This window comes from Cololabis saira, chromosome 14, assembly GCF_033807715.1.
Source record: "Cololabis saira isolate AMF1-May2022 chromosome 14, fColSai1.1, whole genome shotgun sequence".
Classification (NCBI taxonomy): Eukaryota; Metazoa; Chordata; class Actinopteri; order Beloniformes; family Belonidae; genus Cololabis; species Cololabis saira.
Genome location: NC_084600.1, coordinates 43,379,299 through 43,404,450, shown reverse-complemented (window position 1 = coordinate 43,404,450; position 25,152 = coordinate 43,379,299). Strand labels below are relative to the sequence as shown.

Below are 25,152 nucleotides of genomic sequence, written 5' to 3'. Positions count from 1 at the left end.
TGCACTAGTGTAACAGTTTATGTACACTAGTGTAACAGTTTATGTGCACTAGTGTAACAGTTTATTGCAGCATTGTAACAGTTTATGTTCAGTAGTGTAATAGTTTCTATTCTTTCTGATGGAGCAGAAAAAGAAATAAGATGTTTTTCTACTAAAATAAACGTCAAATATATGGATTTTCTCCCTTCAACATTTCGCTCTGACACAAAGCTGTGAGTTTCTCTCACTGAAGATGCTCCATGCTCTGCAGGAACGGGGGGAGGAGGAAGAGGAGGAGGAAGAGGAGGAGGGAGCGCGCTCCCTGCGCGCTCCCGCGTGCGTCAGTGATCCAGGCAGGTTCCAATAACCGCATCTATCATCATCCGCGGCTGCAGCAGCAGCCCGACTCCCCGCTGCAGGAGCTGCAGGAGCCGCAGGAGCTGCAGGAGAGTCTCACTGTTCATTCTGGGATGGAAACCTCCTACTCACCACTGACATCTGCGCGGCGGCCGGAGAACAGGGAGAACAGGGAGAAAAGGTAGGTAGAAAGTGCGCGGAAGTTTGCGCAGCGGGAGCGCACGTCGTGCGTAAAGTACCCAACCTATCCTTGAGTTTTAAACCTTCATTATTAATTAATATTGTTATTATTTAAAGCTGCTTGCACCGGTTTCAGAACCTTCTCTCGGGTTTCTCCAGGAGTGTAATCATGCCAGAGACAGCAGGTCCATCCTCTGGATCTCAGCTGTAATTGGAGCGAGGATGGCCGGGGACGCGCGCAGGAGCGCGGGGCTGATCCCAGCCGTCCTGGTGCTGGTGCTGGTGCTGGTATCGGACCCGGGCTGGTTCGGGTCGAGGGCTCGGGTCGGGGTCAGCGGCCAGAGCAACGAGAGGAGGGTGCTGGCTCACATCCCGGGAGACATCATCATCGGAGCGCTGTTCTCCGTGCACCACCAGCCGCCTGCGGACAAGGTACTGGTGGTTATGAGGATGAGCGGGGCCAGGGGCGACACCAGGGCAGGGGTGGCCACGGCCCCCGCTACAAATCTGCTGGCCACCCCACTGGCCTCAATAAAAGAAATTAAAAAACACTTGCCGGTCACATAGATTCTATCGTTAGTTATGCGTTTCATCCCAAATCATTTGGGCAAAATGCATATCAGTAGGCGTTTCTTTAAGTATTTCTGAGCCTAATAATGAGAGGAGCTGGAAATGTGGACATTTTTAAACGTAGACTAAAAACTCATCTCTTTGGTCTGGCTTTTATGTAGCATCACATTTTATAGTTTTAGTTTTATTCCGTTTAAAATTTTTTTTTTTTTTTTAAAAGGTATCTGTTTTATTTATTTATCTATCTCTTATGTTTTTATTATTTTTATTGTTGTGGACTGATTATTATTTTTTTTTTTAGCCTTAATCCTTGAACCTTTATCTTTTTTATAAATTTTATATATTTTATATTGTATGTCAGGGTGCATTGGTCTCCCAGTTTTTATCTTTTTGGTCTCCCAGTTTTTATTTGTTTATTATGCTTATTTTTCAATCAAAATGTCAAAGCACCTTGTATTTCATGTACTTGGACGAAAGGTGCTATATAAATAAAATTTGATTGATTGATTGAATAATAGGCCTAATAATGAGAAAATGTGTGTGTGACGGGGTTCTTTCCAGAAAAAACTCTCCAATCAAAAAAAACTCGCAGTCGGATAATATTAAAGTATAATATTATATTTTATTGTAGCCGGCCTTCAAGGATGCAAAGGTGCATCTTTTATAATAATGCAAGAGAAAAATACTGCAGTTGAAAAAAACGAAATTAATTGAAAAATGCAAAAAAATAAAACAAAACATTCAAACAGGAAGTTTCTCACAAAGTCAAAGTTTCTACTGAGATGCTGCCTTAATACAGCTGATTTCAAAAAGCTCCATCCCAAGCCAAACCGGCTTCATTTATACCTTTAACCCCTCCCACTACACCTGGATTCAATCACTGATCCCTCGGTTTGGCAATCAGACTGAATGGGACACAGCTGACGACCATGCGGTGTGTGGGTGTGTGTGTGTGTGTGTGTGTGTGTGTGTGTGTGTGTGTGTGTGTGTGTGTGTGTGTGTGTGTGTGTGTGTGTGTGTGTGTGTGTGTGTGTGTGTGTGTGTGTGTGTGTGAGTACATGTATGAATGAATAAACATAGGACAACTAAGTGTGCACCCTCAGTTGAACTACTAAACTGGGGAAAAAAAGGATAATGGTGATCATTAATGGTGCTTAAGACAGAAAGGGAGCGGAAAGAAAGTACAGCATGCGTGCAGAGCCGGATTAAATAAATGGACTACACTAGGCAGACTGTGATTTTTGGGGCCCCCTCCATCGATGTTATTTATGAAATCTTAAACTTACCAAAGTTACTACCGGTAATAAAAGTTAATTCACATTTTACATAGCATAGTCATAGTCAAGTTGGTTCTTTGTATTCCAAAATAAGTCATGTGTTGTATATTAAACAGTCTATCAGACTATTTTTTGATTTTTATTATTTATACGTTATTACACCGCTCTATTAAATGCTATTAAATTATCCTTATCTTATCGATTGTGAGCATTTTGCAGAAAATCTTAATTAAATGTGTTGATTAAATTGAATAGTTAAATAAGAAGTCAAATCTACAAAGACCAATAAAATTTGCAGTAAGACAAAGTGTGCTGTAGTATCTATGTCTGTATGTGTATATGTATGTATGTGTATGCGTATGCAGAGCCGTTTGGGAGATTTGCGAGGCCCTGTGTGAAATGGCCAGGGGGGGCCCCGCGAAATTTTTGGGTTTTTTCGGGTCGGATCGGGTGTCTATATGCGCAATTTTAACTCTCCAATTATCAAAATACTGGATACCTTCCCCTGCCTCATCATCATCTCTTGCCTCGACGCGGGGCCCCACGGCTGCTTGAGACCCGGGCGGATTGGTGATTTTTGTAACAAATTTATCAAACGTGCCTTTCAGAGAGGCATTAAACTCTTCCATTTTCTTTAGTTTTTTTCTTTTTTCATCCCCTGATGGAAATTTCCTGAATCTGTCTCGTTCTCTCGACATTGTGTGACAGTTTGTTCCAACTCCACCGTCTGGATCAGAGCAGCTTGTGTCTGCGCTTGGTCTGATCAGTTGTATTGAACAACAGACACGCGCATCATTGCACATATATTTATTGATATGCACAGACTAGTACACATTTAGGTCTGTAATGGAACGTGACTGTTGATATTTATAAGGGAAAAAAGGAAAAAAAAAACAAAAACAAAAAAAAAATGGGGAAAAAAAAAAACGGCCCATAGCGCCAGGCCCCTTGGGGCGCGAGGCCCCGTGCGGTCGTACGGTTCGCACATCCCTTGCGGCGGCCCTGTGCGTATGTATGCGTATATATATATATGTATGTATACTAAATATAGTAATAATGCATATATATATATGCCTTAGGTTTTTACCGGCCTGTTATCAACCATTAATATGTGTGCAGACAAAAAAAAAAAAAAAAAAAAAATTTTTTTTTTTTTTTTTTTTTTGTCCCTCTGTCTGGGCCCCCCTCTGTCAATCGGGCCCTAGGCACATGCCTAGTTTGCCTTTGCGTTAATCCGGCTCTGCATGCGTGTATGAGTGTAGTTGTTTGAATGTATGTTTGTGCACTGCCTGCAGTCAGGGGAGGACCGCACTCAGTGAGGGAGCCGCTCCGTCACAATGTGTATATATATGTATATATATATATATATATATATATATATATATATGTATATGTATATACAAAAGAATACATTTATTTATTAATAAAATAAATATATGATATATATTATATATTAAAATGCATATATATATATATATATAGTACAACAACAGTATAATAAGGTCCTGTAATGATACATACATATATATATATATATATATGTATATATATATATATATATATATATATATATATATGTATATATATATATATATATATATATATATATATATATATATATATATATATATATATATATATATATATATATATATATATACACATATATATATACATATATATATTACAACAGTATAATAAAGTCCTGTAATGATGGCTTTTAGTTTTGGTTCCACCCCATGAATTGAAGTGGCCCCCTCTGCCCCCTTATGGAACATTTTTGGAGCCGCCCCTGGCCGGTCCCCGACTCATGTTAATACTTCTGTAACACTTTCCCAAGGTGCACGAGCGTAAATGTGGCGCTGTGCGTGAGCAGTATGGGATCCAGAGGGTGGAGGCCATGATGCACACGCTGGACCGGATCAACGCGGATCCCAGCATCCTCCCCAACATCAGCCTGGGCTGCGAGATCAGGTCAGAAAACATCTCCTCTCACGTGGTTCTCAGCAGCAGAACCCTTCACTGATACATGTCAGAGCACAGCAAGCATTCATAGTGGGGATTATTTAACCTTTCAGTGTGGTTTCTGATATCTATGTATTCATTCCAGGAGTGTAACAGTTTATGTGCAGTAGTGTAACAGGTTATGAACAGGAGTGTAACAGTTTATGTGCAGGAGTGTAACAGTTTATGTGCAGGAGTGTAACAGGTTATGAACAGGAGTGTAACAGTTTATGTGCAGGAGTGTAACAGTTTATGTGCAGGAGTGTAACAGGTTATGAGCAGGAGTGTAACAGGTTATGAGCAGGAGTGTAACAGTTTATTTGCAGGAGTGTAACAGGTTATGAGCAGGAGTGTAACAGTTTATTTGCAGGAGTGTAACAGGTTATGAGCAGGAGTGTAACAGTTTATGTGCAGGAGTGTAACAGGTTATGAGCAGGAGTGTAACAGGTTATGAGCAGGAGTGTAACAGGTTATGAGCAGGAGTGTAACAGTTTATGTGCAGGAGTGTAACAGGTTATGTGCAGGAGTGTAACAGGTTATGTGCAGGAGTGTAACAGGTTATGTGCAGGAGTGTAACAGGTTATGTGCAGGAGTGTAACAGTTTATGTGTAGGAGTGTAACAGGTTATGTGCAGGAGTGTAACAGTTTATGTGCAGGAGTGTAACAGTTTATGTGCAGGAGTGTAACAGTTTATGTGTAGGAGTGTAACAGGTTATGTGCACTAGTGTAACAGTTTATGTGCAGGAGTGTAACAGGTTATGTGCAGGAGTGTAACAGTTTATGAGCAGGAGTGTAACAGGTTATGAGCAAGAGTGTAACAGGTTATGAACAGGAGTGTAACAGGTTATGAACAGGAGTGTAACAGGTTATGAGCAGGAGTGTAACAGGTTATGAACAGGAGTGTAACAGGTTATGAGCAGGAGTGTAACAGGTTATTTGCCGGAGTGTAACAGGTTATGAACAGGAGTGTAACAGGTTATGTGCAGGAGTGTAACAGTTTATGTGCAGGAGCGTAACAGGTTATGAGCAGGAGTGTAACAGGTTATTTGCCGGAGTGTAACAGGTTACTAACAGGAGTTTAACAGTTTATTTGCAGGAGTGTAACAGGTTATTTGCCGGAGTGTAACAGGTTATGAACAGGAGTGTAACAGGTTATGTGCAGGAGTGTAACAGGTTATGTGCAGGAGCGTAACAGGTTATGTGCAGGAGCGTAACAGGTTATGTGCAGGAGTGTAACAGGTTATTTGCCGGAGTGTAACAGGTTATGAACAGGAGTGTAACAGGTTATGTGCAGGAGTGTAACAGTTTATGTGCAGGAGCGTAACAGGTTACATGCAGGAGTGTAACAGGTTACATGCAGGAGTGTAACAGGTTATGAGCAGGAGTGTAACAGGTTATGAGCAGGAGTGTAACAGGTTATGAGCAGGAGTGTAACAGGTTATGAACAGGAGTGTAACAGGTTATGAGCAGAAGTGTAACAGGTTATTTGCAGGAGTGTAACAGGTTATGAGCAGAAGTGTAACAGGTTACATGCAGGAGTGTAACAGGTTATGTGCAGGAGTGTAACAGTTTATGAGCAGGAGTGTAACTGCCTGTGAGATCAGGTCAGCAAACCATCACCTCTCACGTTGTTCTCAGCAGCAGAAGACTGTCAGTTATTTTACTGACACACCTCAGACTTCACCGACCATTCACAGTGAGAATCATTTAACGTTTCAGTGTATTTTCTGATATCTATGTATCCCATTTGGGTAAAAAAAAAAGCTTATTTTTCTAAACATGGTACCTAAATCCTCTAAAAACAATCCTGTTCATGACCTGGAGCCAAATGGAGGGACATTAAGGATAGATACTAATAGATAAAGAAGTAGGGAGGTGTTTTTAGGTGTTAAAGGAGACATACGTTGGGATAGTAAACCCAAACTGGGACTCCGGTTAAATGAGGACGGATGGGTGCCGACAGTCCAGCAGGAACTGGAACAATAAGGCCAGCAAAGTATAAAATCTGGTAATTTGGTGTAATAAGTGATTTATAATTGACGTTTCTTAAAGTAAATCAGCATTTCAGGAATTAATAGCTTGAGTTACAACCTTAAACTGTCTAAGGAACTATTGTTTCTCCTCATGTGGCATGTTTAGAAAAGATTTGCTTTCAAAGCCTCTCTCCTTAATGTCTTTGATACGACCCCTGAAAGTATAATAACACTGGAGTGGAACTGGAACTGGAACTGGAACTGGGAAAATAAGGCCAGCAACGTATAAAATCCTGGGAATTTTGTGTAATAAGTGATGTATAATTGACGTTTCTTAAAGTAAATCAACATTTGGAATTAATAGCTTGAGTTACAACCTTGTTTTTCCTCATGTCTTACATCTAAGGGACCCTCGTGTGGCATGTTTAGAAAAGATTGAAAAATTGAAGAATTTATTTTAAAATTTCCTCAAAAGACATTCAGAATCAGCAACTACAGAAAGCTTACATCCCACACTGCAAAAACTCAAAATCTTAACAAGAATATTTGTCTTATTTGTAGTTAAAATGTCTCATTTTAGTAAAAAAAAAAATCTCATTACACTTAAAACAAGACTCACCACTGGAAAAAACAACAATTTTCACCTGTTTCAAGTAGATTTTCACTTAAAATAAATAGAAAAATCTGCCAGTGGAACAAGATTTTTTTGCTTGTAATGAGAAGATAAATATTGTTCCACTGGCAGATTTTTCTACTTATTTCAAGTGAAAATTTACTTGAAACAGGTGAAAATTATCAAATAAAAAGTTATTTTTCTGGTAATGACTCTTGTTTTAAGTGTAATGAGATTTTTTGACTAAAAATTAGACATTTTAACGAGAAATAAGACAAATATTCCTGGTAAGATTTTGAGTTTTTGCAGTGCATTCATTAAAAGAAAAACAAAACAGTTCAATATAATTACAACAAATCTCTTTCCTTGAATGAAAGTGAACAAAAAGAAGACTAAGCTGATTTTATCTGTCCCTTTTCCTAAGAAATTCAATTTCAATCAATGTAATAAAAACACTAAAAAACTAATTACAAATTATTTTTTGTGTATGAAGCCAGACCAGCCGAAAACAACGAATGTGCATAAGTCTCCGCTCGTGCATGTTCATCTTAACTTGTGCATAAATTTAAAAGAAAAGTAAATAAAAAAAATACAATTTTCATGAAACATTTAATCTGCATTTAGTCTCATTTAATCTGTGAGGATATGAAACCATCAAACGCAGTGAGCTGATGATGATGGAGGATTATTTCAAGTGAAAATTGACTTGAAACAGGTGAAAATTGTCAAATAACAAGTTATTTTACTGGTAATGACTCTTGTTTTAAGTGTAATGAGATTTTTTGACTAAAAATGAGACATTTTAACTAGAAATAAGACAAATATTCCTGGTAAGATTTTGAGTTTTTGCAGTCCGAGCTCCAGACTGTGTTAATGAAGTTAATCTGGGATATCTGCCCTCCCCTCTCACTCCGTTGTTATTTCCACCAGCGTCTTGACGGGTAACTCAGTTTCTGCTCCACCAGGGACTCGTGCTGGCACTCTGCCGTGGCCCTGGAGCAGAGCATCGAGTTCATCCGGGACACGCTGGTGTCCGGGGACGAGGAGGAGAGCCAGGGCCGGTGCACGCTGGAGTCGGGGAGCCTGCTGGTCCAGGGGAAGAAGCCCATCGTGGGCCTGATCGGACCCGGGTCCAGCTCCGTGGCCATCCAGGTGCAGAACCTGCTGCAGCTCTTCAACATCCCCCAGATCGCGTACTCCGCCACCAGCATGGACCTCAGCGACAAGGTGGGCGGCTCGTCAACAGATACTAACACTAGAACAGTTCAGGAAATGTGATATGGACATGCCCTACCGCCCATTTCTCCCCTCTTGCTGCTTTGGTTTGGGGCTGTAGTGTTTGTGTTCGGGGTGGTTCTGTGTCAGTTTGAGGTGTTTACGGTTGTATTGCATTCCTTCCTGTGCTCCCAATAGTTATTAGTGGGGTGCACTTTTTGGCGTCTAGCGTCCCCACGGTAACGCTTTTGACTGAGAAAAGTAATGCCCATCGAGGCACGATGGAGACGCATCCAACAATATATGCCATGCATACGTGCATGTTCCGGTTCAGGCTACGTTAATGGATAGGATTTTTTTTTACCACGGTAAAAAACCCCATCCGAATGAATGGGGCCATTTGGCCTGGATTTTGACATAAAATTTCCTTAAATCACAGCTTCATGAAAATTGAGTATGTTTAAGTCCACAGCGTGCCGAATCTGGGAACATTTGTACGATGTCTTTACGATAACCTGTTGCCTAGCAACAAGCGTCCAAAGTCAAATGGAAAAAAAATTAAAAATGAATGGTCAATATCACAAAAACTGTAATAATTGGAATAATGAGGTTGTACGGTCCTTTTGTGCCAATTGGGCCGAGTGTTTGAAAGTTTGAACGATGTCTCTACGATAAAGTTCGGCCGAGATATAAGCGTCCGAATTTTCGCCTTTGTTTTCGCTTTTTGGCATCTAGTGTTGCCACGGTAACCCCTATTACTGAGAAAAGTAATGCCCATCGAGGCACGATGGAGACGCGTCTAAGGATGTATGACATGCATGGGTGCACGTTGCGGTTCGGGCCGTATTAACGGACAAAAAAAGAGTGCGGAATAAGAATAAGAAAGGGGAAACCTTTTGTGTATACCATTATATCGCCTTCATTTTTCAGGTTTTTCCGGCAGTGTTTTATTTTTTGGGGATTTTTTTTTTCCACATCAGAGTGGGGTCATGCTGTACACCCGCTGGTGCGCAGTGGGACTTTTGCGACTTTAGCTTGTTAGCAAAATGCTAGCAACATTGCCCTTTGGGCCATTCCGGACGATTGAAATATGTTCATGCCACTACTTGGCATTCATCCCCTCTCGCTGCTTTGGTTTGGGGCTGTACTGGTTGTGTTTAAGGTGGTACTGGTTGTGTTTAAGGTGGTACTGGTTGTGTTTAAGGTGGTACTGGTTGTGTTTAAGGTGGTACTGGTTGTGTTTAAGGTTGTGTTTAAGGTGGTACTGGTTGTGTTTAAGGTTGTGTTTAAGGTGGTACTGGTTGTGTTTAAGGTTGTTCTGGTTGTGTTTAAGGTGGTACTGGTTGTGTTTAAGCTGGTACTGGTTGTGTTTAAGGTGGTACTGGTTGTGTTTAAGGTTGTTATGGTTGTGTTTAAGGTGGTACTGGTTGTGTTTAAGGTTGTTTTGGTTGTGTTTAAGGTGGTACTGGTTGTGTTTAAGGTGGTACTAGTTGTGTCTAAGGTGGTACTGGTTGTGTTTAAGGTGGTACTGGTTGTGTTTAAGGTTGTTCTGGTTGTGTTTAAGGTTGTTCTGGTTGTGTTTAAGGTGGTACTGGTTGTGTTTAAGGTGGTACTGGTTGTGTTTAAGGTGGTACTGGTTGTGTTTAAGGTGGTACTGGTTGTGTCTAAGGTGGTACTGGTTGTGTTTAAGGTGGTACTGGTTGTGTTTAAGGTGGTTCTGGTTGTGTTTAAGGTGGTACTGGTTGTGTTTAAGGTGGTACTGGTTGTGTTTAAGGTGGTACTGGTTGTGTTTAAGGTGGTTCTGGTTGTGTTTAAGGTGGTACTGGTTGTGTTTAAGGTGGTACTGGTTGTGTTTAAGGTGGTACTGGTTGTGTTTAAGGTTGTTCTTGTTGTGTTTAAGGTTGTTTTGGTTGTGTTTAAGGTGGTACTGGTTGTGTTTAAGGTGGTACTGGTTGTGTTTAAGGTGGTTCTGGTTGTGTTTAAGGTGGTACTGGTTGTGTTTAAGGTGGTACTGGTTGTGTTTAAGGTTGTTTTGGTTGTGTTTAAGGTTGTTTTGGTTGTGTTTAAGGTGGTACTGGTTGTGTTTAAGGTGGTACTGGTTGTGTTTAAGGTTGTTTTGGTTGTGTTTAAGGTGGTACTAGTTGTGTTTAAGGTGGTACTGGTTGTGTTTAAGGTGGTACTGGTTGTGTTTAAGGTGGTACTGGTTGTGTTTAAGGTGGTTCTGGTTGTGTTTAAGGTGGTACTGGTTGTGTTTAAGGTGGTACTGGTTGTGTTTAAGGTGTTACTGGTTGTGTTTAAGGCGGTACTGGTTGTGTTTAAGGTTGTTTTGGTTGTGTTTAAGGTGGTACTGGTTGTGTTTAAGGTTGCTTTGGTTGTGTTTAAGGTGGTACTGGTTGTGTTTAAGGTGGTACTGGTTGTGTTTAAGGTTGCTTTGGTTGTGTTTAAGGTGGTACTGGTTGTGTTTAAGGTTGTTCTGGTTGTGTTTAAGGTGGTACTGGTTGTGTTTAAGGTTGTTCTGGTTGTGTTTAAGGTGGTACTGGTTGTGTTTAAGGTTGTTCTGGTTGTGTTTAAGGTGGTACTGGTTGTGTTTAAGGTGGTACTGGTTGTGTTTAAGGTGGTACTGGTTGTGTTTAAGGTGGTACTGGTTGTGTTTAAGGTGGTTTTGGTTGTGTTTAAGGTTGTTCTGGTTGTGTTTAAGGTTGTTCTGGTTGTGTTTAAGGTGGTACTGGTTGTGTTTAAGGTGGTACTGGTTGTGTTTAAGGTTGTTCTGGTTGTGTTTAAGGTTGTTCTGGTTGTGTTTAAGGTGGTACTGGTTGTGTTTAAGGTGGTACTGGTTGTGTTTAAGGTGGTACTGGTTGTGTTTAAGGTGGTACTGGTTGTGTTTAAGGTTATTCTGGTTGTGTTTAAGGTGGTACTGGTTGTGTTTAAGGTTGTTTTGGTTGTGTTTAAGGTTGTACTGGTTGTGTTTAAGGTGGTACTGGTTGTGTTTAAGGTGGTACTGGTTGTGTTTAAGGTGGTACTGGTTGTGTTTAAGGTGGTACTGGTTGTGTTTAAGGTGGTACTGGTTGTGTTTAAGGTTGTTTTGGTTGTGTTTAAGGTGGTTTTGGTTGTGTTTAAGGTGGTACTGGTTGTGTTTAAGGTGGTACTGGTTGTGTTTAAGGTGGTACTGGTTGTGTTTAAGGTGGTACTGGTTGTGTTTAAGGTGGTACTGGTTGTGTTTAAGGTGGTTCTGGTTGTGTTTAAGGTTGTGTTTAAGGTGGTACTGGTTGTGTTTAAGGTTGTTCTTGTTGTGTTTAAGGTTGTTTTGGTTGTGTTTAAGGTGGTACTGGTTGTGTTTAAGGTGGTACTGGTTGTGTTTAAGGTTGTTTTGGTTGTGTTTAAGGTGGTACTGGTTGTGTTTAAATGGGTACTGGTTGTGTTTAAATGGGTACTGGTTGTGTTTAAGGTTGTACTGGTTGTGTTTAAGGTTGTTCTGGTTGTGTTTAAGGTGGTACTGGTTGTGTTTAAGGTGGTACTGGTTGTGTTTAAGGTGGTACTGGTTGTGTTTAAGGTTGTTCTGGTTGTGTTTAAGGTGGTACTGGTTGTGTTTAAGGTGGTACTGGTTGTGTTTAAGGTGGTTCTGGTTGTGTTAAAGGTGGTACTGGTTGTGTTTAAGGTGGTACTGGTTGTGTTAAAGGTGGTACTGGTTGTGTTTAAGGTGGTTCTGGTTGTGTTTAAGGTTGTATTGGTTGTGTTTAATGTGGTACTGGTTGTGTTTAAGGTGGTACTGGTTGTGTTTAAGGTGGTACTGGTTGTGTTTAAGGTTGTACTGGTTGTGTTTAAGGTGGTACTGGTTGTATTTAAGGTTGTTCTGGTTGTGTTTAAGGTGGTACTGGTTGTGTTTAAGGTGGTACTGGTTGTGTTTAAGGTGGTACTGGTTGTATTTAAGGTTGTTCTGGTTGTGTTTAAGGTGGTACTGGTTGTGTTTAAGGTTGTTCTGGTTGTGTTTAAGGTGGTACTGGTTGTGTTTAAGGTGGTTCTGGTTGTGTTTAAGGTGGTACTGGTTGTGTTTAAGGTGGTACTGATTGTGTTTAAGGTTGTACTGGTTGTGTTTAAGGTGGTACTGGTTGTGTTTAAGGTTGTTCTGGTTGTGTTTAAGGTGGTACTGGTTTTGTTTAAGGTGGTACTGGTTGTGTTTAAGGTGGTACTGGTTGTGTTTAAGGTGGTACTGGTTGTATTTAAGGTTGTTCTGGTTGTGTTTAAGGTGGTACTGGTTGTGTTTAAGGTGGTACTGGTTGTGTTTAAGGTGGTACTGGTTGTGTTTAAGGTTGTTTTGGTTGTGTTTAAGGTGGTACTGGTTGTGTTTAAGGTTGTTCTGGTTGTGTTTAAGGTGGTACTGGTTGTGTTTAAGGTGGTTCTGGTTGTGTTTAAGGTGGTACTGGTTGTGTTTAAGGTGGTACTGATTGTGTTTAAGGTTGTACTGGTTGTGTTTAAGGTGGTACTGGTTGTGTTTAAGGTTGTTCTGGTTGTGTTTAAGGTGGTACTGGTTTTGTTTAAGGTGGTACTGGTTGTGTTTAAGGTGGTACTGGTTGTGTTTAAGGTGGTACTGGTTTTGTTTAAGGTGGTACTGGTTGTGTCGGAGATGGTTCTGTTCATGTTTGGGGTTATTAATAATGGCCAATAAACCAAACCAAGGCCTGGATCCACGTTGCGGTTCGGGCCACATTTACGGATGATTTATTCATATTCTCCCCCATAAAAATGCATAGGTTTTGTTGCCATGGTAACAAGCCCCATAGGATAGAATGGGACAATTTGGATTCAATATCTCAAAAGTTGTAAACAACAGCCTAATGAAACCTCAGTATGTTGTAGTCCACAGCAACCCGAGTCTTTTAACGTTGGATCGATGTCTCTGCGATATCCAAGGTGGTACTGGTTGTGTTTAAGGTTGTTTTGGTTGTGTTTAAGGTTGTTCTGGTTGTGTTTAAGGTGGTACTGGTTGTGTTTAAGGTTGTACTGGTTGTGTTTAAGGTTGTTCTGGTTGTGTTTAAGGTGGTACTGGTTGTGTTTAAGGTGGTACTGGTTGTGTTTAAGGTGGTACTGGTTGTGTTTAAGGTTGTTCTGGTTGTGTTTAAGGTGGTACTGGTTGTGTTTAAGGTGGTACTGGTTGTGTTTAAGGTGGTACTGGTTGTGTTTAAGGTGGTTCTGGTTGTGTTAAAGGTGGTACTGGTTGTGTTTAAGGTGGTACTGGTTGTGTTAAAGGTGGTACTGGTTGTGTTTAAGGTGGTTCTGGTTGTGTTTAAGGTTGTATTGGTTGTGTTTAATGTGGTACTGGTTGTGTTTAAGGTGGTACTGGTTGTGTTTAAGGTGGTACTGGTTGTGTTTAATGTGGTACTGGTTGTGTTTAAGGTGGTACTGGTTGTGTTAAGGTGGTACTGGTTGTGTTTAAGGTTGTACTGGTTGTGTTTAAGGTGGTACTGGTTGTATTTAAGGTTGTTCTGGTTGTGTTTAAGGTGGTACTGGTTGTGTTTAAGGTGGTACTGGTTGTGTTTAAGGTGGTACTGGTTGTATTTAAGGTTGTTCTGGTTGTGTTTAAGGTGGTACTGGTTGTGTTTAAGGTGGTTCTGGTTGTGTTTAAGGTGGTACTGGTTGTGTTTAAGGTGGTACTGATTGTGTTTAAGGTTGTACTGGTTGTGTTTAAGGTGGTACTGGTTGTGTTTAAGGTTGTTCTGGTTGTGTTTAAGGTGGTACTGGTTGTGTTTAAGGTTGTACTGGTTGTGTTTAAGGTGGTACTGGTTTTGTTTAAGGTTGTACTGGTTGTGTTTAAGGTTGTTTTGTCGTAGGTGGTTCTGGTCATGTTTGGGGTTATTAATAATGGCCAATAAACCAAACCAAGGCCTGGATCCACGTTGCGGTTCGGGCCACATTTACGGATGATTTATTCATATTCTCCCCCATAAAAATGCATAGGTTTTGTTGCCATGGTAACAAGCCCCATAGGATAGAATGGGACAATTTGGATTCAATATCTCAAAAGTTGTAAACAACAGCCTAATGAAACCTCAGTATGTTGTAGTCCACAGCAACCCGAGTCTTTTAACGTTGGATCGATGTCTCTGCGATATCGTGTTGCCGAGCAACAAGCATCCAAATTTCCGTTAGCATCAAAATGAGCATAGTTGAATATCTCAAAAACTGTAACAGCTAGCATGATGAGACTAAAATATGTTGTAGTGCAACACGTCCCGGGTTTGTCAATCTTGTAATGATGTCTGTACGATAAACCGTTATCTAGCAACAAGCGTCCAAAATAAATTGGAATTTTTTTTTTAATTTAAAGTTAAATATCGCAAAAAACGTAATAATTAGCATGATGAGGTTGTACGGTCCTTTAGTGCCAATCGGGACGAGTGTTTGTAAATTTGAACGATGTCTGTACAATAAAGTTCGGCCGAGCAATAAGCGTCCGAATGTTCGCCTTTTTTTTTTTTGCTTTTTGGCATCTAGCGTTGCCACGGTAACACTTTTGACTGAGAAAAGTAATGCCCATCGAGGCACGATGGAGACGCATCCAATGATGTATGCCTTGCATGGGTGCACGTTGCGGTTCGGGCCGTATTAACGGACGAAAAAAGCGTGCGGAATAAAAAGGAAGAAGAAGAAGAAAAGGGAAATCTTTTATGTATACTAATATATTGCCTTCATTTTTCAGGTTTTCTCGGATGTGTTTTATTTTTGGGGGATTTTTTTTTCCACATCAGAGCGGGGTCATGCTGTACACCCGCTGGTGCAGTGGGACTTTTGCGACTTTAGCTTGTTAGCAAAATGCTAGCAAAATTGCCATTTGGGCCATTCTGGACGATTGTAATATGGTCATGTCAATACTTGGCATGACCATAATGAACTCTTGAAACACATACCATGGATTTGCTAGCGATGGTTGCATGGCTTCAAATTTCTCTTTCCTAAGAATCTGACCATCAATGGACGAATAAGCAGATAGTGGACACTGTTCTCTGCAAACATGTGAAAGTTGTAAATATGTGGCTCCTGTCCAACAGAGCTTGTACAAATACTTCATGAGGGTGGTGCCGTCAGACATGCAGCAGGCCAAAGCCATGGTGGACATCATCAAGAGGTACAACTGGACCTACGTGTCGGCGATACACACAGAGGGTAAGAGTGCATGAGCATGTGTGTGTAACATTCATCCAGTCCTTCTCGTGTGGTGTGTTTTTCTAGTCTAGGGGCAGTAGTGTAACAGTTTATGTGCAGGAGTGTAACAGTTTATGTGCAGTAATGTAACCGTTTATGTGCAGTAGTGTATCAGTTTATGTGTAGAAGTGTAACAGTTTATGTGCAGGAGTGTAACAGTTTATGTGCAGTAATGTAACCGTTTATGTGCAGTAGTGTATCAGTTTATGTGTAGGTGTGTAACAGTTTATGTGTAGGTGTGTAACAGTTTATGTGCAGTAATGTAACAGTTTTTGTGCGTTAGTGTAACAGTTTATGTGCAGTTTGTGTAACAGTTCATGTGCAGTAGTGTAACAGTTTATGTGCGTTAGTGTAACATTTTATGTGCAGTAACAGCAGGTTATATGCAAGAGTGTAACAGTTTATGTGTAGGCGTGTAACAGTTTCTATTCTTTCTGATGGAGCAGAAAAATAAATAAGATGTTTCTACTAAAAGAAACGTAACCTGGCAAATATATGTTCATCAATTTCAGCTTGAATCGGCTCAAGCAAAGACATGCACACACGCTCTTATTTATTGTAGGCATCAAAAGCTTTGTCATCATAACTACATCTTTAAGCGTAATTATTCACTGAATTCTAACTTAAAATTAACTACTTTTAAATCTTCTTTAAAATGTAATCTCCCAGTTTTCAGACTCACCTCAATCATCACACTTTCTTTCACCTTTTTACCATTCCCACTAATAAACCAAGCGTTTATATATATATATATATATATATATATATATATATATATATATATATATATATATATATTACATAAATGTTTACATATACCATGTAAAGCAAACCCAAACCCTGCAGTTTTCATTTCAGCAATTTGAACCCAAATCCAGCAGCTTCAATCCCTGAATAACTAATCCCGTCTGTTCAGAGATAAATGCTTTGCCAATGTATAATTCATTTTCTGTGCTGATACCGTGGATTCCCTGCTTATTGTTCTTAACCTCTCAATGGCTCAAGGCCATTTGTCTATGAAATACATCCCTCCAGAACATCGCTATATCTTGACTCAATTTTCTTTTTGTCCCCATAAATATACAAAAACATTGTTTCAGGAGGATTTAAAATAAGGTTCTTTGGGTGCCAAGTGTTCTTTTAAAATCAAACGCTCATGGGATGCAAGGCTCCTATTCAGAAAAGCTTTGTGTTTATTTGGTGCTCTGTCTTTCTTGTTTTATTTATTTATTTATTTTAATCCCGTAGGCAGTGGAAAAGGGTCAAAATGATTCGACTTCTGTTAAACTGTACATACAATTCTGTTTGCATGCTTCAATTACTGGATTTTCTCCAATTTATGTAACGTGTTCAAATTGGTGATGTGTTTTTAAGACATTTAAACAAAGCTTTCATCATTTCACTGCGAAAACTCAAAATCTTAACAAGAATATTTGTCTTATTTCTGGTTAAAATGTCTCTTTTTTTGTCAAAACAAATCTCATTACACTTAAAACAAGACTCATCACTGGAAAAAAACAACAATTTTCACCTGTTTCAAGAAGATTTTCACTTAAAAGATTTTTTTGCTTGTAATGAAAAGATAAATCTTGTCCCACTGGCAGATTTTTCTACTTATTTCAAGTTAAAATTTACTTGAAAGAGGTGAAAATTGTCAAATAACAAGTTATTTTTCTGGTAATGACTCTTGTTTTAAGTGTAATTAGATTTTTTGACTAAAAATGAGACATTTTAACTAGAAATAAGACAAATATTCCTGGTAAGATTTAGAGTTTTTGCAGTGTTCACTTATTAAATAATATTAAATGTAGATAATCTGCACAATAATCACAGTTAACTGCATCAAATGCAGATTAGTCTTTGTTACGATGCTGCAATTTTCATGTGAAAACGTATTTGCATGAACAGAAATTCCTGAACCAGTAAATATTGGCGGTTTTGTGACCAGTCTTTCACAGCAACGGAAACTAGGTGACCCAGTTTTCAGTCTGTCCCTCAACAGTTCCCCTGACTGAGACGTGAGCCGAGCTGCCATCGCACTACTACGGGAGAGTATCAGGGCCAGGAGAAAATAAATATAATATTCTAGAGGAGGAAGATTTTCTTTTCATTATGCACTTCGAGAAAAAAGTCGAAATGTCCCCAAAAAAAGTTGAAATGTCGAGAAAAAAGTTGAAATGTCGAGAAAAAAGTTGAAATGTCGAGCTTAATATTGAAGTACAATTTCGAGAAAAAAGTCGAAATGTTGAGGAAAAAGTCGAAATTTCGAGAAAAAAGTCGAATGTCAGTGTTTGACATTTCCCCCAGTTTGTGTTTTCTGTTCTGCCATGATTGTTCACACCTGTGTCTCGTTACCCCCTGTGTTTATCTGGTCTTGTCTTTCCCTTGCTCCCTGTCGGTCCGTACTGTTTGCTCCCTCCATGTTTCCACGCCTAGTTTTTTGGATCCCTGTTTTATTCTCTTTTTGATCCTGCCCAGCAGCGCTTTTGCTTTTGGTTTTCGCTGAATAAACCCTGTTTTTTGGAACTCCTGCCTCCCGTTCTCCTGCATCTGGGTCCTCAAACAACCATCCCTGACAGAACGGACCGACCAGCATGGACCCAGCGGGAGAAAGTTTTGCCTTCTGGCAATATGTTTACCGGGAGGCAGAACTCTCTATTCCTGGTTGGCAGGACCCGGAGAAGAAGGAATCCCCCTTCCGGGGAACACGCCTGCCTCGGGGTGGGCCCAGGAGCATTCAGGCTCAGGAGCGATGACGACGACGGCGTCGGCGCCAGCCCCAGCTAGCCGCTGTTCCGGCGGTGGTCTTGGGCGCATCGTCGGTGGTGGTCCCGGACCCCCTGCAGCCGGCTCCTCGTATCCTGTGTTCCCCGCCAAGTCAAGGTTCCCCGTCACCAAGTCGTCCAAGCCCCACGGCAAGCCCTAGGCCTCGTGGACGACCCCCCGGAACTTTGGGCGTGTGTTGGCCTCGTGCCTCACTCGTGTCTCACTAATGTCTCACTAATGTCTCACTCGTGTCTCACTCGTGTCTCACTCGTGTCTCACTCGTGTCTCACTCGTGTCTCACTAATGTCTCACTCGTGTCTCACTAATGTCTCACTCGTGTCTCACTAATGTCTCACTCGTGTCTCACTCGTGTCTCACTAATGTCTCACTAATGTTTCACTCGTATCTCACTCGTGTCTCACTAATGTCTCACTCGTGTCTTGTCTCACTAATGTTTCACTTGTGTCTCACTCGTGTCTCACTCGTGTCTCACTAATGTCTCACTAATGTTTCACTTATGTCTCACTAGTGTCTCACTAATGTCTCACTAATGTTTCACTTGTGTCTCACTCGTGTCTCACTAATGTTTCACTTGTGTCTCACTCGTGTCTCACTCGTGTCTCACTAATGTCTCACTAATGTTTCACTTATGTCTCACTCGTGTCTCACTAATGTCTCACTAATGTTTCACTTGTGTCTCACTCGTGTCTCACTAATGTCTCACTCGTGTCTCACTAATGTTTCACTAATGTCTCACCTGTGTCTCACTAATGTTTCACTAATGTCTCACCTGTGTCTCACTAATGTTTCACTAATGTCTCACCTGTGTCTCACTAATGTTTCACTTATGTCTCACTCGTGTCTCACTAATGTCTCACTCGTGTCTCACTAATGTTTCACTAATGTCTCACCTGTGTCTCACTAATGTTTCACTAATGTCTCACTCGTGTCTCACTAATGTCTCAATCGTGTCTCACTAATGTTTCACTCGTGTCTCACTCGTGTCTCAATCCTGTCTCACTCGTGTCTCACTAATGTTTCACTTGTATCTCACTCCTGTCTCACTTGTGTCTCACTCATATCTCACTCGTATCTCACTCCTGTCTCACTTGTGTCTCACTCGTGTCTCACTAATGTTTCACTCGTGTCTCACTCATATCTCACTCCAGTCTCACTCGTGTCTCACTCCTGTCTCACTCGTGTCTCACTCGTATCTCACTCGTGTCTCACTCCCGTCTCACTCCTGTCTCACTCCTGTCTCATTAACAGAAGGAGCTGAATCATCAGTATTTCTACTGTACTGACTGCAATGGGAGAACTTTCTTTTCTTCTTTTAACTGCTCTGTTTAGTCTGATGAGGTGACACTCGTGTCTCACTCGTGTCTCACTCCTGTCTCACTCCTGTCTCTCTCGTGTCTCCGTTGTCTCTCTCCGTAGGTAACTATGGCGAGAGCGGCATGGAGGCGTTTAAAGACATGGCAGCGCAGGAGGGGATCTGCATCGCCCACTCAGACAAGATCTACAGCAACGCGGGCGAGCGCGGCTTCGACCGGCTGCTGCAGAAGCTGCGGCTGCACCTGCCCAAGGCCCGGGTGGTGGCGTGTTTCTGCGAGGGCATGACGGTGCGGGGAATCCTGACGGCCATGAGACGCCAGCGGCTGGTGGGCGAGTTCCTGCTGGTCGGCAGGCGAGTGCTGGTTAAAGGGGGAGCTGTTATGGTGTTTAATACCTGTTTTAAACAGGCCTGGAATGTCTTTTTATTGTTTTTGCTAAATAAATTAGAAATTCAGCCTCTAAAGCAGGGGTCGGCAACCCAAAATGTTTTAGATCCATATTGGACCAAAAACACAAAAAACAAATATGTCTGGAGCCGCAAAAAATGAAAAGTCTTGTATCAGCCTTAGAATGAAGAAACACATGCTGCATGTTTCTATATTAGTTGGGGGAAGATTTTTTTTTTTCATTATGCACTTTGAGAAAAAAGTCAAAATGTTGAGAAAAAAGTCGAAATGTCGAGAGAAAAGTCAAAATTTTGAGGAAAAATTCAAAATTTCGTGAAAAGTCAAAATGTCGAGAAGAAAATCTAAATTTCGAGAAAAAAGTTGAATTGTCCAGATTAAAAAAGAAAGGAAAAAGGAAGAAAATAAAAGGAAAAAAGAAAAAAGGAAAAAAGAGGAACAAAAGAAAAAAGAGAAGAAAAACTCGAGAAAAAAAGGAAAAAAAGAGGAAAAAAAGGAAAAAAAAGGAAAAAAAAAAGAAAAAAAAAGAGCCACTAGGGCAGCGCTAAAGAGCCGCATGCGGCTCTAAAGCCGCGGGTTGCCGACCCCTGCTCTAAACCATGTCTTTATCTTCCCATTCTCTAACCTCATTATCTATGCAGGATTCTGAGTGGGCGGGGCTATGATAATGAGGCTCTGTGCTGATTGGCTGCCTGAATGACGCGATACACCGCTACGGAAAAATGGAGGAAGCTCCAGCCGGCGGAGTTACACACTGCAAACTCAAAATCTTACCAGGAATATTTGTCTTATTTCTAGTTAAAATGTCTCATCTTTAGTCAGAAAATCTTATTACACTTAAAACAAGACTCATCACTGGAAAAATAACTTGTTGCTTGCTGCCAGTGGAACAAGATTTATCTTCTCATTACAAGCAAAAAAATCTTGTTCCACTGGCAGATTTTTCTACTTATTTTAAGTGAAAATCTACTTGAAACAGGTGAAAATTGTTATGTTATTGTTATTGTTTTTATAATGAGATTTTTTTAACTAAAAATTAGACATTTTAACTAGAAATAAGACAAATATTCTTGTTAAGATTTTGAGTTTTTGCAGTGCACCGCGTCCTAACTGCATGCGATGAGAGCGAGCGTCAGCGACAAAATCAATTCCATGTCTTTATTTTCTATTGGACTGTCCTAACTGGACGTTTTGAGCTGAACATTTGTCGGACGCCCTGCTTCTATTTTCTTCCTGTCTCTCGCGTTGAAAGCCGGTTGAAAGCGCTGTAGGAAACAGTCACGATGAGGAACGGCTGATCCAGTTAGTTGAAATGAGAAGTTATCTCTATGATTCCTCCTCATTTCACTACAAAAACCTCAATAAAGTTCAGCTGCTGGAGGGAGATGGACAGAGAGACGATGTCACGCAGTGCTACGATAGTCGGACACTCATGCAGTTACACGGGTTTATAGTTGTGGCCGTGGTTTGTATTCTGGTTATGTAACTTTGGGGAGCAGAATCTTATTGTCTCGTAGATCCACATCACACTGGACGATCATCCGGGCGGCTGTACAGACTCTGCAGAATCTGGTTGTTTTCCTCCTTCTAATAAATGTTGGTAATGTAATGTAATCAGTAACAGTAATGTTGGACTTCAGTGCGGCCTTTGACGTAATCGATCATAGTTTACTAATTGGCAAGCTACAATGTTATGGCCTCTCTCCCACTGCAACCTCATGGTTTAGGCATTATCTCTCAGGGAGGAAACAGAGTGTTTTCCTTAATGGCAGCTACTCAAACTGGAAAGCAATAGACTGTGGGGTCCCACAAGGAAGCTGCCTTGGGCCTTTGTTATACTCAATTTTCACCAATGACTTGCCTTTGTATATACAAAATGTCAACACAGTTATGTATGCAGATGACACTACCCTGTATTACGCTGCCTTGTCTGAGCAAGCAGTAACTTGTTCCCTAAATAATGCACTAAAACAGGTGAATGAGTGGGTTGAATGCAATAAGCTAGTTTTAAATACCTCCAAGACAAAGTCCATTGTGTTTGGAACTCGACATATGTTGGCAAAAAACCCTCAATTAAAATTGGATATAAACACCATAAATATTGAACAAGTCAACACATTAAAACTGCTGGGTGTAACCATTGATAGCTCACTATCATGGTCAAATCATATAAATAACATTGTCACTAAAATGGGAAAAGGAATTGGCATGACTAGAAAGTGTGCTACCTTCATCACTCCTTCAATAATGAAATCGGTTCTGCATTCTCTAGTTCTGTCTCATCTGGAATACTGTCCTGTAATTTGGTCTTCAGCTTCAAAATCTGATCTGAAGAAGTTACAGGTTGCTCAGAATAAGTCGGCTCGGCTTGCTCTTGGTAGCTCATTTAGAACCAACATAAACTACATGCATGCACAGTTGATGTGGCTGACTGTTGAGCAGAAAATATCATTACATCTTCTAACGTTATTGCGATGCATTATTAGCACCAAATTTCCATTGAGCTTGGCTCGTCGGTTACAAATGACATCAGAGCACGGTTACAGCACTAGAGGCGCTGCCTGTGGTAATATATCGCTCCCAGCTCCAAAAACAAATTCTCGCAAGCTTACTGTCATATACAGATCAATAGCTCTCTGGAATTCTCTGCCTAAACATATCAAACAAACTGTAAATAACAAAATCACTTTCAAAAAACTTACCAAGAAATATCTCACCAACTAAGAGAAGTATGTCCTCACATATGGCTCTGCCTGTCTGTTTGTGTTGGTTTATTTGTTCGTACTCTGTGGATTATACTGTTCGTCCGTTGAGCATGTTCTGTGTCTGGTATAGTCTGTTATACAATCAGCCTGTCTGACTGTCTTTGTTCTCTCTTGATTATTTTTAATTTGGCTCTATTTCCTTTACTGTTTATCAGTATTACTCTCAAATTTATGTTTTTATCATTTTAGGTCCGTGCAGCCTGCTTAATTGCTTTTTTAAAATGTTTTTGTTGTCGTTTTTTTATTGTATGACTGCACTGTACTGTATTTTTATGTTCAGGACCCCAGGAAGACTAGAGGCACATCTGTGTGCTTCTAATGGGGATCCTTAAATAAACTAAACTAAACTAAACTTCTCTGAGTTGGCAGGCTGAGGGGAGACCACTTTATAAATGTTAAAGCAAGAAAAAAACACTTTATATATGTTAAAGCAAGAAAAAACCTGTTCCCTTTAAGGATTCTCACCCATGGGTTTCCTTGTTTTCACAGTTTTTACAGGCTAAAGAAGGGAGGAAATGCTGTTTCATGATTTACTTTCCATTTAAGACTCCCCTCAGATTTCCTGCAGCATTGTTGTGTGAGACCATCTTCGTCATCTTCATCATCATCATCATCCTCATCCTCGTCATCATCTTCACTGTGATAACGTCATCATCTCCATGGCGACCTGGGAAACTCAAGGTATTTTCATATTCCTGTTATTATAATACCATATCCCGATGTTCACTCGCGCTTAAATCTGATGTACATGATGCGTTTCTTCTTTAAATAAAAAATATTGACGCAGTCAAAGTAGTGAGTCATTAGTCAGTAATAATTATATATATTATAATTCAATTAAATTTTATTTATATAGCGTCTATTACAACTGAAGTTGAGCTGCCTCAAGTTGAGCTGAAGTAGCTCAGGGTTTTGTTCAGTAGTGAGGGAAGAACGTAACAGAGAGCTGCAGGTTTATCAGAGCAGTGTCTGGGTTTTTAATCGGTCTGTTGTGGTGAAGAGAGTTGAGGCGATTTAACTTTCTATCCTCACCTGTGGTCAGAAAATGTTGGCAGTGACCGAAGGAATAAGATGGATGGATGGATGGATGGATGGATGGATGGATGATGGATGATGGATGGATGGATGGATGGATGATGGATGGATGGATGGATGGGTGATGGATGGATGGATGGATGATGGATGGATGGATGGATGGATGGATGATGGATGGATGGATGGATGGATGATGGATGGATGGATGGATGGGTGATGGATGGATGGATGGATGATGGTGGATGGATGGATGGATGGATGATGGATGGATGGATGGATGATGGATGGATGGATGATGGTGGATGGATGGATGATGGTGGATGGATGGATGGATGATGGATGGATGGATGGATGGATGATGGATGGATGGATGGATGATGGTGGATGGATGGATGGATGATGGTGGATGGATGGATGATGGTGGATGGATGGATGGATGATGGATGGATGGATGGATGGATGATGGATGGATGGATGGATGATGGTGGATGGATGGATGGATGGATGGATGGATGATGGTGGATGGATGGATGGATGGATGATGGATGGATGGATGGATGGATGGATGGATGGATGGATGGATGGATGATGGTGGATGGATGGATGATGGTGGATGGATGGATGGATGATGGATGGATGGATGGATGGATGATGGATGGATGGATGGATGATGGTGGATGGATGGATGGATGGATGGATGGATGATGGTGGATGGATGGATGGATGGATGATGGATGGATGGATGGATGGATGGATGGATGGATGGATGATGGATGGATGGATGGATGATGGTGGATGGATGGATGGATGATGGATGGATGATGGTGGATGGATGGATGGATGGATGATGGATGGATGGATGGATGGATGGATGGATGGATGGATGATGGATGGATGGATGGATGGATGATGGATGGATGGATGGATGGGTGATGGATGGATGGATGGATGATGGTGGATGGATGGATGGATGGATGGATGGATGATGGATGGATGGATGGATGATGGATGGATGGATGGATGGATGATGGATGGATGGATGGATGATGGTGGATGGATGGATGATGGTGGATGGATGGATGGATGATGGATGGATGGATGGATGGATGGATGGATGATGGGATGATGGATGGATGGATGGATGGATGGATGGATGGATGGATGGATGGATGATGGATGGGTTGGATGGATGGATGGATGATGGATGGATGGATGGATGATGGATGATGGATGGATGGATGGGATGGATGGATGGATGGATGGATGGATGATGGATGGATGGATGGATGGATGATGGATGGATGGATGGATGATGGTGGATGGATGGATGATGGATGATGGATGGATGGATGATGGATGGATGGATGATGGATGGATGGATGGATGATGGATGGATGATGGATGGATGGATGATGGATGGATGGATGGATGGATGATGGTTGGATGGATGGATGATGGTGGATGGATGGATGGATGGATGAT

The 25,152-nt window shown here is 41.0% G+C and overlaps 1 protein-coding gene across 1 annotated transcript in view; it reads left to right on the top strand.

Annotated features, from left to right (window-relative positions):
* The first annotated feature begins 232 nt into the window (after positions 1-232).
* Positions 233-25,152, top strand: part of grm5a (glutamate receptor, metabotropic 5a) — a 65,955-nt gene continuing 41,035 nt past the window's right edge. The window contains exons 1-6 of the mRNA XM_061739290.1: positions 233-319; positions 676-948; positions 4,204-4,337; positions 7,919-8,180; positions 15,212-15,326; positions 19,569-19,818. Coding sequence (XP_061595274.1) covers positions 233-319; positions 676-948; positions 4,204-4,337; positions 7,919-8,180; positions 15,212-15,326; positions 19,569-19,818 — 1,121 coding nt within the window. The remainder of the gene's footprint in view (positions 320-675; positions 949-4,203; positions 4,338-7,918; positions 8,181-15,211; positions 15,327-19,568; positions 19,819-25,152) is intronic.